The sequence below is a fragment of the Osmerus mordax genome, chromosome 7 (genome assembly GCF_038355195.1).
Source record: "Osmerus mordax isolate fOsmMor3 chromosome 7, fOsmMor3.pri, whole genome shotgun sequence".
Taxonomy (NCBI): domain Eukaryota; kingdom Metazoa; phylum Chordata; class Actinopteri; order Osmeriformes; family Osmeridae; genus Osmerus; species Osmerus mordax.
The window spans coordinates 1,858,830-1,875,492 of NC_090056.1; the positions used below are offsets into that span (position 1 = coordinate 1,858,830).

Here is a 16,663-nt window from a genome sequence, read left to right on the forward strand (position 1 = left end):
ATTAGTTCCTGAAAGCATGTGCAAATCGCGTAAACTGTGTTGCACTGAAATGTGGAGTTGGACCGTTGAACAGTTTCTCTTCCGTTTTCAGCTCAGGTTTTGTATAGGCAGAGCCAAACTCGGCCGATGTACTTCACAGCGACCTATCTACGTCAGATCACAGACGCATTCTGTTACTCAGCTGGTACGATGCAAAGACAAAGTAATTAATACATAAAACACTCAGAGACTGCAGGTAGGTCTGATATCTGCAATTGGTTTAGCTAGTGTTGCTGTTGTTGCTAAATTCAATACATTTGAGGGGGCGTAGATTCAACTCCTTCAGGTGACACGCCCCCCCAGTCTCAAGCAGAGAAGACTGCTGATCTTACGATTTCAAAGCCTAATTAAACATACTTGTCTGTTTTTTTTCCAAGCGAATTTGGATGGGTAGTTAACAACACATTCTTCTGTGGTGTGATAAACTTAGAACTTGTTTTCAATTCGACTTTAAAGGATCTTAAAAAAAAAAACTCACAACAGCAGAAGATTTGAGAGGTGAACCAACAGTACACTAGTAGCTATCATGATGTAGTGGCAGCCAGGCACACAAGTTCGTGAGGGAATTTTTTTGGGATCCCCTGCTGATTTTGTACGTTTGCCCTCTGACAAAGAAATGATCAGTCTATAATTTTAATGGTAGCTTTATTTGAACAGTGAGAAACTGAATAACAACAAAACAATCCAGAAATACGCATGTCAAAATTGTTAAAGATTGAAATGCATTTTAATGAGTGAAATAAGTATTTGACCCCTCTGCAAAACATGACTTAACACTTGGTGGCAAAACCCTTGTTGGCAATCACAGAGGTCAGATGTTTCTTGTATTTGGCCACCAGGTTTTCACACATCTCAGGAGGGATTTTGTCTCACTCCTCTTTGCAGATCTCCAGTCATTAAGGTTTTGCGGCTGAGGTTTGGCAACTTTGAACCTTCAGCTCCCTCCACAGATTTTCGATGGGATTTAAGTCTGGAGAAGCCACTCCAGGACCTTTGTGCTTTTTCTTGAGCCCAGGGCTCTACACTAACCTTTTCCACTGATGGCACTTGCGCTACTAACTTTTTCAGTTACTGGCGCAAAACATGATTTGGTTGCACACATTATTTATAGTAAGCTGCTCTGGATAATAATGAACAATAATGAACCTGTATTGCTTACAGATGAGAATATTAAAGCTCAAATACTCCGATCTGAAATTCTGAAAGGTTACCTCCCCTTTTTCTGCTTTGCCCGCACAGAGAATTTGGCCCACCAATGAGAAAATGAGCGACGACCGTGCGAACGCGATATTGTTTTTTCCTCGGGAGACATCATGGCCTGCAATGGCAGTTAGCCCTGCCTCTCTCTTCCTCATAGCATTTAAAGCTACAGACACAGAAGGAAAGCTCATTGTGGGACTGCTCGTAGTGGCTGTAATTCTGCACCAAGGCTGAATTTTGGGAAAGAGACTTCAGATACAGTATTAGGTGACCACTAAGGCCTATATAAAAACATCCAAAAACAGCATGCCATGGGACCTTTAATTGCCATCTTTTAAACCACATGCCTTCTTTTCTTTTACATTGATTGGGTTAGATTTACTGCAATAGAAAATACAGTAGGCCTACATTATGAAGTGCAAAATGAATTTACTTTAGATTTCAACATGCTATGGTTGGGGCACAGATGGGCAGACTCCTGAACTCTTCAGGAAAAATAACGCCGAAATGCAGTCGGGAGTGCTGCTGCGTTACGGGATATGTAGGCTACCTGTCTTTACACTTCGCGTATTTCATACTGTCATTGTGAAGCTTCAATGTTTCGTGTTTGAATAGTTTTGACGCTGTTACAAATTTGGACAGTCCTGCAAATGAAGGCCCACAGAATTTACAGTACCCAGTGCAATACTACTTTTGAAACAAGTATTGCCTTATTTGCCTGGCAATACTACTTTTTGCAGACCTTATGAGGTTTAGTTAATTTAGAAGACTTAAGTAAACTGTAATGACAACCACATGTAGTGAGGAATCTGAAGCTAAGCGAAAACATTAGACTTTTCAATAGGCTACACGTTGCGCCTTGCGCTGGCGAAAAAGTTTGGCAATACTAGAGCTACTTATACGATGGCACCTATGACCACTGGTATTCTTCGAGCCACTGGTTTCGAAATTCATATGTCCGTATCATTCTCACTCACATGCTCCATTTGACATGGCAAATTGTCCGCTTCATTTTAACACGTCAGATTTGAGTAGTTACATATGCCATTGCTGCGTGCATCTTGACGAGAGGTAGATTTTTCTTTATCAACGTTAGGCTACACCATTCCGGGAGGGGGTCGCGGGGCTGAAGCCAACTTGATGTGTTGAATGCTCAGAGCACGTTTAAAAACGTATTCTTAAAATACACATTACTGTTTTAATAAATGCTCATAATAAATGATAGCATATTGCTTAAAACCTAAGGTAAGCACAAAAATAAGTGATACATTTGCGAACCATTAAAAATTAAGGTCGCAATGGCATTTCAAAAGGTCGCAAATGCGACCATTTCAGTCGTAGTATAGTGCCCTGCTTGAGCCACTCCTTTGTTGCCTTGGTCGTGCGTTTTGGGTCATTGTCATGCTGGAATACCTATCCACGACCCATTTTCAATGCCCTGGCTGAGGGAAAGAGGTTCTCACCCAAGATTTGACGGTACATGGCCTCGTCCATCGTCCCTTTGATGCGTTGAAGTTGTCCCGTCCCCTTAGCAGAAAAACACCCCCAAAGCATAATGTTTCCACCTCCGTGTTTGACGGTGGGGATGGTGTTCTTGGGGTCATAGGCAGCATTCCTCCAAACAAACACGGGGAGTTGAGTTGACGCCAAAGAGCTTGATTTTGGTCTCATCTGACCACAACACTTTCACCTAGTTCTCCTCTGACAAGTCAATGATGTTCATTGACAAACTTCAGACGGGCCTGTACATGTGCTTTCTTGGGCAAGGGGACCTTGCAGGCGCTGCAGGATGTCAACGTAGTGTGTTACCAATTGTTTTCTTGGTGACCATGGTCCCAGCTGCCTTGAGATCATTGACAAGATCCTCCCGTGTAATTCTGAGCTGATTCCTCATCGTTCTCATGATCATTGCAACTCCACAAGGTGAGATCTTGCATGGAGCCCCAGACCAAGGGTGACAGTTATTTTGTGTTTCTTCCATTTGAGAATTCTTGCACCAACTGTTGTCACCTTCTTACCAAGGTGCTTGGCGATGGTCTTGTAGCCCATTCCAGCCTTGTGTGGGTCTACAATTTTGTCTCTGACATCCTTGGACAGCCTTTGGTCTTGGCCATGGTGGAGAGTTTGGAATCTGATTGAGTGATTGCTTCTGTGGACAGGTGTCTTTTATACAGCTGAGTGCTCCTAATCTCAGCTCGTTAGCTTATAAAAGACACCTAGGAGACAGAAATCTTTCTGATTGAGAGGGGGTCAAATATTTTTTTCACTCATAAAAATGCTAATCAATGTATACAAATTTTGACATGCGTTTATTTGGATTTAATTTTTGTTATTATGTCTCTCACTGTTCAAATAAACCTACCATACAAATATAGACTGATAATTTCTTTGTCAGTGGGCAAACGTACAAAATCAGCAGGGGATCCCTCACTGTAGCTAGTACTTCTCACGTTTCCTGAAACACTGTGATTGCCCGCGGTGAAAACCAACAACAGACAATCGGCTGATATCTCCATGAGTAATGAATTAGTTACTGTGAAAGAAATTTTGGGCCTATGTACAATGAATGTGTTTTAAGAGAAGTTTACAATTGGATAAAAAGCTTGATACAATGAATGTTGATTCAACTCCATTTGGCAGAGATGCCACCTGTAGTTTTATGACACCTAACTAGGAGACGTGAAGTCTAGAGACGGGACGTCTGGGTGACCTGGGGGAGTTCTTGTCACCTAGGGAGGAAGAGACAGTTGGTCTGAAGACAATGTGGATTCAACTGTATTGTTCTAAGGATTTAACCAATAATAGAAGAGATTTGGTATAGCTGCATGTCTGTAGGATGAGTTTTGAGAACTGTCGTATCTATAAAATGGTCTGTTGAAGAATGTTCTTGGAGGTTCAGGGCCATCAGCTGGGTAGTGCTGGTGGGCTGGATTCTTCTGGTTCCATTCTAGAATGCTAGATGGAGCTGTATGGAATTGTCTTTGTGTTATTGTCTTATGTTTGTGTGTCGATGATGTTATGTTGATAACGTTATTATGTTTACGTCATACGTCAAATAAACATTAACTCTGTACTTCTCCCGACCTCAGCTTTAAGATTGATTCTCTCAAAAACGTCCACGACACTTACTAAGTTACCATTCAACTAAAAACATTCAGTTATTAGTTAGTGTACAGACAGGGTTTTTCCTGCATAGAGAACATGTAGGCGCGCACCAAAGCCGTTTTCCAGAGCGCCTATGACAAATCCCGAGCGCCTAAGGCAAAAATAAAAGTCCGCGATAAAAATGAAAAAAAGCTGTGAAGCTGTGTTCATCACGCGTGCAATGTATGTCGGCGAATATGTTCTCCATAGTATGTTTCAAGTAGGTTACAGCCGTTCTGTTTTGATCAATTGTAATCGAGTTGATAAGCGTGTCTTGTCTGATCAATACGCAACTGTGAGGTGCGCGAATGGACAGAGCGGGCAGTAAACTGTCGTTCCTCTGCGAGGGCCAGCCCGACGTGCACGAATACACCTGTACAAATGCAAATTAAATTTCCACTCAAAATGCTGATTAACGATTTCCAAAGCAGCCTCCATTGGTAGGCTATTCTTAACCTGGAATGATAATATATAGTGTAGGCACAAAGAAAATAAAAGAAAATTGCAAAACACCTGGAATAAACACATTGATTAGAAAATATATATAAAGTTATATGTGCTCGCTATAACTTCTATTGGAGCCGTCATCGCAATTAATCACTCGTGCAGTGCATGTCCGCGAATATGTTTAATAGTAGGTACAGCCGACCCCTCGTTCTGTTTTGATCAATAGTAATCGCGTTGATAGAAAGATCGAGTGTGTCTTCTTGTCTGATCAAGACACAACTGTGATGTGCGCGAACAATAGCTTGCTTCTAAGCAAGCACCCAATTATCAACTTGCGGAATCCTGACTTCATCAGTTGGCGGTTAGATAGTTAGATAAACAGTTAGATAAACTTGAATTTTATAATTTGTGTGTTCCATTTCTGACCACTGGTTCTAGATTCTATTGATATACATTTCAGTAGTTTGCATAAAGCAGGGCTCGACAATAACGATGGCCCGGGGCCAGTAAAAAGTAACGTTGGGACAGTTAAACTAGCAACTCACTGGCCCGATCGGGCCACTGCAAATTATTGATTGAAAAAAAAAATTGCATTGTAAAAGTTCACATCCTTCATATGTTTTGCTAAATGCATGAATAACTTCAGCTCGTGGGGCGCACAGTTGGCAAATCAAGAGTTGAGTAGTGAGTGACGAGTGGTTGTCAAATTGTAATTCTCTAATCTCGATACATTTTTTTACAACTGGCGCGAGACGATAAAGTGAAGATGGCAGCAAAGGAGAGCTACGAGCTCAAATGGAAGCAACTTTTTTTTTTATGGAACGAAGATGCACTGTGTCGTCTGTCGTATGTTCCCGTCTAAAGCAGACAAAATTGGATCTTTTTACACAGGCACCGACAATTTTTCGAAAACAATTCCTGACCAGCCATGCTAGCAGACATCACCTGGTTTGCGTGACAGCTAAGCGGATGGTTGACAATCTTCCAGGCCGTTGACCATGCTGGTCAGGAATTTAAATGTAGATGCCCATCGTGTTATTGCACGACTTATAACAACGGCATATCACGTAATTAAGATGGGCCAGCAGTTCACCTCGTTCCCCCAGGCTATTGAACTGCAGCAGAAGAATGGTGTCGACTTGGGTACTTAGGGCCTCATTTACTAACAGAATTGCGCCCATTTCAGGCGTACAATAACGGGTAAAGACATAAAACCGTATTTACAAAGGCAGCGCACTTGAGTAAAAAGGGTATAAGGGAAAGTGGGCGTGTGCCGCAAAGAGATGGGAGGAGAGGTGTATTTCTTCCTTGTAACATGTTTATGTTAGCTGTAACTTCGTGAACCAATATTTCTATCTCCTGTTCGCTGAACCTTCTTTTTCTTTTCCTCGTATCACCCATGGTGGCAGTAACATGCAGGCGATTTCTCCCGTCTTTTAACGGCACACTAATTAACACTAAAAGGCGGAGTAAGGCGCTGATTCCCCGACGAGGATCTGGTTTGATAAATACCACGCAAAATGCGGAAATACACCGTGCCCTATTTGCGGTTGGACAAAGGCGCAGATTAAGCTGTGGTCGCAATGTTAGTAAACGAGGCCCTTAGTATCATACTGATGAAATTCTATGGAAGCTTTTATATATTAGCATTGAGGGACCAGAGGTTTCAGTTTCAGCCTGACAGAGTTGTGCAGCGATGGCTGTCAGCAGGGAAGAGAGCACGTCATGTTTGAGGTTAAAAGTCAATTGTTTTGCTGACTATTACCTTTTTATTTTTCATCACTAGAAATGTGATTTCATTTTTGTTCTTTTTATATCCATTCTACCGATGCTAGACACAGGCAGGATATGTTAGCATTGCTAATAATTGTTAGCGAAAACATCATACTACAGCTTGCGGCTGTGATGAACATAAGGTCGGAACAGCACCTCTTTTCAGCATCAGCTTCATAGCAAATCCTGGTTTTCAAAACTGTCCTCTGTACTGCACAGGGATCTCTGTGCAGGACAAACATCACAGCCCCTCGAGTGGTTCCTTAGGAAGACTCTGAAAAGCGTCAGCATTCCCTGTATAAGCTGGAACACTGCATTTACGACCATAGTCCATTTTCAATATCCTTGAAAAACGTTCTTCTTTGTAATTCCGTTGAAGTACTCAGAGCAACGCGCAGAACCTACCGTTTTACAGCTACATTTTTAAATTGTGATAGGAAAGAGATGTCAATGGGCTTTGGGGTTCACTGTATGTCCATTTTACCCACTGAACTGTCGTTATTCAACTGTGACAAGGTAAATTCGGTTCTGCAATCAATGACCCCTTCAAACAAAAGTTTAAACTTTATTTAATGCACTTTCATCAGTGCCTGTAATACACCTGTGTGGAAGCATCAGTACTTATGTTTTTCAGGTTTTCTTCCTCTAATTTGTCTTTAAAGCTTTATTTCATATTTCCCAATTACTATGATCTGGTCTACAGATTTATCATCAAAACCCAACAGAGATGTGGCTTCAGGAAAGCAGTGAAGAAGCCGGAGATCAAGAAAGGGAATGTAGAGCAGCTGAGCAACTTACCGGCGGAGTCAAGTGAAGGACTCATCCAGAGGAGGGGGGCCTCCCCCAATGTGGAGTCACATGCCCCCTATACACATCCCAGGGTCTTAAACAGGCTGGTCAAGCCCCTGTTTTTCTCAATAGGGGTATGGTTAGGTCTACAATATTTAAATGAATTATCCAGTATCATGTCATTCAACATCCACCAGTATGCCTACTCATTGTCCTGAGTTACTGTGAAACTTTCATCTTCATCACATTCACATCAAGTTTGTTGTTTGGAAATGCAAGGGGACTAACACCATGGCAGTTTACAGGCTGTGCCTTTGGAACTGCAGCCATCTGGCAGTATGAGTCACTGAAGTCACGGGTGCAAAGTTACTTTAATGAAGTTCGGGCAGACTGGCTTGAGAAACTACGACCACAGAAACAAGGGCACATTCGCAAACAGGTGAAAGAACTGACAAGGCCACCCGGTCACTGATCCCTTATGTTGCTGGTTTCAGTGTGAACTGACGAGATTGTTCATGTCTATTTATTAATCTTTTTCAGATCAACCAGTGGTGGAACAGTTTAAGTGAGGGCCAACAAATTGTTTCAGGTAGGTCTGAGATCAGAAAAATGTACTGTATGTGTTTGTTTATTTGGCTTTGTTGACTTACATTTTCTGACATACTTCATTTTATCCCACAGAAAGATAGTAGTGTCAACGGCTGGTTGACAATGACCGTTGGGTCTTTTGAAACAAACTCTTTTTTATTTAACCATGAAGAAAGGTTTCTGGATAAGAAATTCCAGCAACATATTAAACATACTATAATGTAAATGTGGGGGGAAGGTAACAGCTTTGAGAAAACATGATGCAACAAAATAAATGTTCAAGGCTATTTAGCCTCTGAACGTCTGAAATTGTATCCAAATCTCAAATTTAAATTTCTTGTTAAGACAAGACTAATAGCCAGCTCTCCATGAGTACCAACATTAAGGATTGAGTCCTGAACCCAAACAGAAAAAATAGCTTCTTACAGAAATGTAACAGTCCAAGACTATTCCATAATTCTAAATCCTTAGGAGTCTTAATGGTGGATAAACTGGGTTGACTTCGAAGTGTCCATTGAGTGGAAGAAGTAATGAGATTTGCAAAGTAAACATAGACTAAATGGATTGTGGTAAATCTCTGTACAGGGAAAATGTTAAAGCAACTTTCATTGCTCTGTACTTCAGAAGACAATGTTGCCATATGTTTTAAATGCCATGTCATCTCTTTCTGTATACTCTCTTTTAGGGATAATCGCTGCTAATGCTGTAGTCTTCTGCTGTTGGAGAGTACCATCCTTGCAGCAGTCCATGATCAAATACTTCACATCGAACCCTGCATCAAGTGAGTATGGGTCACAGGGCCTCATGTACGTACATTCGCAAATGTAGCGTTATTAGCGCCATGGCCAACCCGCAGATTGCGCACTCTGTGATACTTCAGTTTACGTCGTATTTACGAAACCTGCAGGTCATCAGGTAATCAGCGCCTTTCTCCGCCCACTATACCGTACATTGCTAGCATTTAAACGCGCAATTGAATGGGCCTCCTTCTTTCTATCATGAATCAGCCACCAAAGTCAAAACAGCAATGACTGTTTGAAGTGATCCTGATGCCAATATTTGTAATGTAGCGAAGAGTTTAACAACTGCTGGAATGGAATGTGAACGCTGAGTCGGAGATTCGATGTAATCTTTGATTTCTTCCAGTAACTGTAATATTGCATGGCTGCTTAATCTATAACGCGTAATGATTTCGTGTTCACTCAACTCAAAAAGTGTGATCCTTGTGGCAAAAATTATTTTGCCTATGTCTTCGTCTTGCTCGGGTTACAGCTGCCATTTCACTAGGAGGCATATGCGCATCCTGGTTTACGCCTTCTTTTAACAGGCGGAGAATTTTCACCTCAAAATAGAGTTGCGCTTTCACAATCGGGTTTTGTACGTACCGCGCCATACATAATTTGGTGCACTTTACGCATCCCCTCCCATCTCTTTATGGGAAACTCCCACTTTCGCATTGACCCTCCCGTGAATGCATATGCATGACACGGAAAAGCGCAATTTTCCATTTTCAGTTCCCGCGACAGGCAGTCTACGCTTTTACCTCAGTGCGGCATGTTTGTACATACCTCGCCATGCTTTTACGCGCAAATTGCGAAACAAATACGCCTGAAGTGGGCGCAAAAGCGTTAGTACATGAGGCCCACAGTCTTTATTTTATTATGTTTTATTAGGGATACAGTGGTATTAAATCTTTTGGGTAGTTTTTTAAGTTACACATGATTTGCAGTCAACTCTGGAATGATTGGCACACATGGGAAAGATGAGTAAAAAGGGTTATAATAAATAAATCACTTGCTGGAAATGTTGCTTAATGTCACACTGAACTTGTTTTACCTATCCAACCAAAGAAATTCTGTCATCAACAAATAAATGTTTTTAACAAAACCACGTGCCACAATCATTGGCATCCCTGAATTTAATACTTTGTACAACCTCCCTTTTCAAATCAAATAAGGTTGGAGAATACACAGCAAGGGATCTAAAATAATTTTCTTTACAGAATCTTTTCAGATCATCCAGGGTCCTAGCAAACTCCAGGTGTTTTGTTTGTGGTGAAATTACAGAAACCGCTTTCTTTCTCTGGCATGCCTTCCAAATAATTTGTTGGCATGGAGATGGCATCTAATAGTAGTTTTGGAGACTTGGTAACCCCCAAATTCTATTTTATTTTCCTCTGTAGTTCTGCAAATGTGAATCTTTTTTTTGCCTCTTACCATCCTACCACTTTACATGGGGCCAAAATAAACTTGGGTCCTCTTCCAGGCAAGTTTGTAACAATTTCATTTGCTGTGAGCTTTTTGAGTACTTGTGCCTTACATAGTGCCCGTGAAGCAGTCGATGATAAAGATTTCGTAGAGACATACACAGATATTCCTGGAATTATAGATTTATAGTGCTGTGCTTGTGATGTTTGTGACTTTGATGCAGCTGCAGTTTTTGTCTTTTGTTCCCACATTTCTCAGATCACAATTGAATTTCTCAATACTACTTGTTCAACCTCCACATTATCAAATCATTTATGCATATATCATTAAAGCATTTACTCCTTGCAAATAAATTGGCAATGTGTTTTTACATTCACCCAAATTTACGTATCCTACAATATCCTGGTGTATCCTACAAAATTGATAGGATGATGTCTGTCGGTGGCCGGAAAGATGCACGACAATTAAGTGTTGACTTCATTTATAAGAACGAGCTCGGATCATGTAACTAGTCAGAAGAGAATGGTCATATGAGTGAAGCACAGAGATCACAAACATCCCTTATATACAATGGATAGACAGTAAATATAGTGTCCACAGAAAGTGTCCTTACAAGGCACAGCAAATGGTTAGCAAGTTTGTGACAACATCTTAACTCATAGAAGTTTGTTTCTGCATATTTTCTTACGGTCTCCAGTGAGTCTGGACACTTGTTCATATCTATCAGTGGACTGTAAAGGGGCCTCAGAAGGTGACCTCTCAGAAGGACACAAGTCTCTCTTATACAAAAACTCTGTATCAATAATAAATTGCTAATGTCATGTTTATCAAAATGTATTTTGGTTTTCTGTTGAATAGCCTTACCTCATCATTGTCATCAAATCCTTAGCCATATTTTAGATCAGAAAATACTTAAAATAGGCTACTATGTTATAGCATATTGAAAACATGTTTAAGAATTTTAACTTTATGTGAGAGGTTAGGAGAAAGGGTAGGGGGGACATAGGAAACAAACTCGGGTTAGGGATACAGGTGTGAAAGTAGATGGTAGGGTTGGAGTGTGATGTGTGGAATGGTTGAAAGGTGCTGTACCTGAGGTGTTTTCTGTGTATGAGGTGGCCATTATGTGTGGTGTGTGTGCTGTCTGCAGTGAGTGGGACATCAGGTGTTGTAGGATTTATTAATATCATTACATTACAAGTAAACGATTTGTGGGTGAAATTATCATTACCTGTGGTTTCAAACCAGTGTTGCTCACTGCAACGCTGTAGCCTACGCGAGACACTACAAAAACATCTACACAGCTGTTTAGGAAGTCCAACGGCGACAGAACATGTTCGGCACTCCCCTTACTTAAATCAAGTCTATCTAACTACTAACCTTAACTTCATTGCCACAGACTAAACTTTGTCAATCTGTTCATGAAAATAATTAATTTCAGCCTAAACCGTACAACGGAACGTTAAATCCAATTCAACCAACGCAATCGCTACCAAGACGAACACAGCAGTAGTCTAGTAGTACAATTTACCGGGGCAGCTTCACACAGGGCTATATCGCATTTTGCGTTGTTACTGACAATGATCGCTACCAGTGAGCTTTTTATGAATGAGCGATTTTCCACTAAATAAATGTCAATCTTATTTACGTTTTGGGGGGCATATTTTCAGTTAGCAGATGGTACTGTTTGAATCGCGATTCCATCTTCTACTGCCGGTAGAACGTCGTACAATAATCTTCAAAGGGGGTTCTTTATTCATGAATGCATGCAATATGAGTAGGCTAAATGCCTGAAAATATCACGAGAAGAGAACAACTTAAAGGACGTTTAAATCATGGAGATTAGGTCAATTTTTTACACCGGTCTGCCAAATTTATTCGTTTTGATTCAACGATGAGGCTGCCTCTTGCAGGGGAAATGAGAAGACATCTATTTCATTCTACACTTAACTCGTATTTTCAGTTGTAAATGAGCAGAAAAAAAATAAATGCTTTTAAATCTATGTAATCTTTATAAATAATAAGTATGCATTTTTATATAAAATGTCATTCAAAAACGGAAGATGTTAACAGGGTTAACAGTAGATGTTCACAGGGTTATTATATGGAAATTAGTTTGTTGAATGATTTTCATTATTGACTATGGTTAACTGATTATTGTTCTTTTACAACATTTAAAAGCAGATGCAGAAACAGAGAAAGCAAGGAAAAAGAAACTAAGGGAGAATTGCCATATTCATTTTTAGATACTGTATTAGATCTAATTTTGTTAACAGTCTTTGATAGCACTGCATGATACTTTATTATTATATAGCCTATTTGTATTAAGCAACTGTACACAGGTCGCGGGCCGGTCTGCGTTTCAAAATCCCGGGCTGTTTTTCGGTCCCAGTCCGACGCTGCTAGGCATGATTTGAAATTCCCTTCCATGACAAGTTATGGCACCCCAAACAACCTTTTAAAAAAACTAAGAGTAAGCTATTCTTTACAGCAGCAACCCAGTCATCCCGTTGTCCCATTTTTATAGGAAAAGTACAAGACAATATGGCTATTCATAAACTCTCAACAGTTGATGTGTAGCAGAGAGGCTGACTTGCAACCTCATGCTCTTGAGTTTGAATCTCCATTCAGCCTGTTGTCGTTGATCAACATGAAGTAATTTTTGCTCTCTTGTTGTCCAACTCTTGATCTTCTACAATGTACATTTTTATAATATTTTTCCATTTTGCGGAGGAACCCGCATCGCCGCTTGCCGCTTTATTTATTATTATTATTCTAATTTATCTCATGAACTTATTGGTAAAAAGTTTTGAAATTTGGCATATTGATACAACATGCCACAACTAACGCCCAAACAAAGATGAAGATGAAGATTTCCACCCCATTGCTCCAATTCTTCTGAAACTTGGTGTACATGTCTCATTTTTCATGAGGAACAAAAAGGCCTCAAGGACCCATAAGGTCCGCCGTGATGGATTTTCCTGTACAGTGATAATTTGGGAAGACCTTCAAAATCGATCTCCTCTTAAACAAAAGGTCAAATTGACTTGAAATGTTGTACAGATATGTATCATTGATGTATTTATAAAACGTTACTTAAGACAGTTGAATCAAATACAAAATGGCTGAAAGAGGTGTATTTATGTAAATGTCCACATTGCCTCAATTTCTTTGTGTCACTAAATCACATATAATTTTGACTGATGGTTTTTCAAACTTAATAGGGTTCAAGATGACATCACTCTGAAGTACCATAAACAATTTCACCTTGGTATGTCAAAATATGATTGAATTAGAGCAGTTTCAACTTTGGCTGAATCTAACAATGCTTAACAGCTTGCTTTTTTATACAGTAACTGAACATAGCAACATTCAACACTGAGAATAGCTCAATGGGCTGGGACGGTGACCCGCAAAGTATAAGGTTGTAGGTTTGAATTCTTGCTACAATCTTTTGGCCTGTCATAATTTTGATTATCTGTTTAGTTAAACAGGATGACATCATTCTGAAGTACCACAAACAGTTTCACTTTGGTATGTCAAAACATGATTGAATTAGAGCAGTTTCAACTTTGGCTGAATCTAACAACGCTTACCACAGGAGAAACAGCTTACTTTTTTATACAGTAACTGAACTTTACAATATTCAACACTAAGAATAGCTCAATGGGCTGCGATGGTGACCTGCAATGTGCAAGGTTGTAGGTTCGAATCCAGCCCAAAAATTTTGGCCTTTCATAATTTTGATTATCTGTTTAGTTAAACAGGATGACATCATTCTGAAATACCATGCGCAATTTTATGCAATTTCACCTTGAAATGTCAACCGTTTCTTAACCTTTTTCCCAAAGCTGACCAAAGCTAATAGTTTGCCCTTTCTATTCATACAATCTCAATAGTTTGTGTGTATCAGAGAGGATAGAGAGACTGACCTGTAACCTTATGCTCATGAGTTCAAATCCCCATACCGTCTATTGTTGTTGGCCAAACATGAAGTTGTTTTGCTCTCTTGTTGTCCAACTCTCGATCTTTCACAGTGTACATGTTTATAATATTTTGCCATTTTGCGGAGGAACCCGCATCGCTGCTTGCAGCTATATTTTCCTCATTGTAATCATATGGTCATGAAAATAATGAACAAAGCAACTGTAACTGCAATGAAAGTAACATGAAAATCAAATACAACTCACTTGCTGCCTCATTAAGATCACTTCCTGTGGGACTTTCTGCTGACTGCACCAAACAACGCAAAACAGGTGTTGATGACAGCCTCTTAGCCTCTTCTATGCCATTTGGCTTGAAGAACACATCCCATTTCTGAAGCAGCCTGGAGGACGTCTCGTCATCAAATAGGAGAGTGAAGTCTTGATCCACCTTAAAGATAATATGTTAAACAGGAAATACCGAAATATGTAAACCCATCTAAACATCTCATACCAAACTTACCAATCCTTTGGTATCCAGGAATCTTGGGAGGATGTTAACACTTCTGCCTTGGTCATTTACAAGCTTCTGAGTGCTTAAAGGCTTCTCTCATGTTCTGAAAGATCATGGAATTGTCAGTGGTATGGTTAAGCAAAGACATTGTCTCTTGGCAAGCATCCCCATGAAGCTGCCTTTCAGTGTTAACAGTCCTTTGGACATGTGGGCCTCCTAAAGACAAATCCACAGGACTATTTGGTAGTGGTGCAGTTTCTCTGCAAATCCTTCTTTGGATAGTATAAAATTCAAATGGCATGCACAGAGCTTTGTGTCACAACATGCATTTATGACATGAAAGTGTCATGTAAACAATAATAAATGACTATTACATAGCCTTTCTTTGCATATGGATCCTTGATGGAAGGGAACAGCATCACTATCCCAAGAGAATACTTTTCTCTTATTGCTTTAGTGGTGCGGTGCCTAAGAGGAGATATGTAATTAGTAATCTAAATGTATGCAGTGGCCATGCAGTAATTCGACACAAACAAAAAAATATTAAGCACACATACCCATGATTTTCAACCATGCTAGTCACCAGTATGTTCACCATCTTTTGTCTCGTGGCATCTGTCTGGTTTTTGTTGTTTGGTACTCATCACCTACTTCCTCACCACGAGACTTGCCTCTTAGCACAATTTCAACGAACTAATAAAAAGCAAAAACACGATAATGCAAAAAATGCTGATAAACAGCGTTTCAAGTAAGTAAGTAAGTAAGACTTTATTTATATAGCACATTTCATACAAGAATTGTAGCTCAAGGTGCTTTACATAAAATCAATAAAAACAATAATACAAGTGATAAATAATTCAAACAATAATAAAAATCCCAATAAGATCTCTGTTTAAGAGAGAAAACAACTTTAAAAAGTAGGAAAACCCTTTTGAGATAAAATTACTTAAATGCTTCGGTAAAAAGGTAGGTTTTAAGCTGTCTTTTAAAAATGTCTAGAGTGTTAGCTTCCCTAATATTTATGGGTAATTTGTTCCATAGTTTTGGGGCGTAATTGACAAAGGCCGAATCACCAATCTTCTTATGACTGCTTCTGGTGACCTCTAATAGGCCTGCATTTGATGATCGCAGTGTTCTAGCTGGTGTGTAGTTTATAAAGGAGTTAGCAATGTAGCTAGGTCCTTGTCCGTGTAGAGCTTTGTATGTGAGGAAAAGGACCTTAAAGTCAATTCTGAAGGTAACAGGGAGCCAGTGTAAAGTAGCTAGGACAGGACTAATGTGTTCTCTCCTTTTAGTTTTGGTTAATAATCTAGCTGCAGAATTTTGAATGAGCTGTAGTCTTTCAGTGGTTTTCTTGGGAAGACCAGTGAAAAGTGCGTTACAGTAGTCCAGCCGGCTGGATATAAAAGCATGAATTAACTTCTCTGCATCATTTTGGTTTATGAATGGTCGTACCTTTGCTATATTCCTCAGGTGAAAGAAAGCTGTTTTGGTCACTTTATTAATGTGAGAGTTGAAATTCAAATCTGAGTCCAGGATTACGCCGAGACTCGTCACCTCTGGTTTAAGACAGGGGGTTAAGCCTCCAAGATTCTTAATAAGCATCTCTCTTTTGGATTTGGGGCCACATAGTAGGACTTCGGTTTTGTCTTCATTTAATTTAAGAAAGTTATCATTCATCCATTTGTTTATTGCCAACAGGCAGTTTGTAATGGAATTGATGGCCGTTGCATCGTTGGGTTCAGTGGATATATATAGTTTTGTGTCATCCGCATAGCTATGGAAATCTATGTTATGTTCTCTGATTATGTCACCGAGTGGTAACATATAAAGAGAAAAAAGTAATGGACCTAAGCAGCTTCCTTGAGCAACCCCGTAGCAGTTCTCATGTTTCTTGGACCTATGGTCACCTAAACTAACATAAAACTTCCTTCCTGTGATATATGATTTCATCCAGTTCAATACACTATCCGTGAACCCAATAAGCTTTTCCAGTCTATTGATTAGGATGTCGTGATCAATTGTATCAAATGCTGCAC

General features: G+C 39.9%; 1 protein-coding gene across 3 annotated transcripts in view; it reads left to right on the top strand.

Moving 5' to 3' along the window:
* The window catches only part of LOC136945819 (presenilin-associated rhomboid-like protein, mitochondrial), a 67,970-nt gene that overhangs the window by 30,703 nt on the left and 20,604 nt on the right, over window positions 1-16,663 (top strand). For 2 of the 3 annotated variants that reach the window (XM_067239893.1, XM_067239895.1), the window contains exons 1-4: window positions 7,060-7,526; window positions 7,691-7,831; window positions 7,933-7,981; window positions 8,666-8,761. In XM_067239893.1, the coding sequence (XP_067095994.1) occupies window positions 7,227-7,526; window positions 7,691-7,831; window positions 7,933-7,981; window positions 8,666-8,761 (586 nt within the window). In that variant the 5' untranslated portion in view covers window positions 7,060-7,226. Of the gene's footprint in view, window positions 1-7,059; window positions 7,527-7,690; window positions 7,832-7,932; window positions 7,982-8,665; window positions 8,762-16,663 lie in introns of those variants that run through there. The other variant, XM_067239894.1, reaches the window with a different exon arrangement.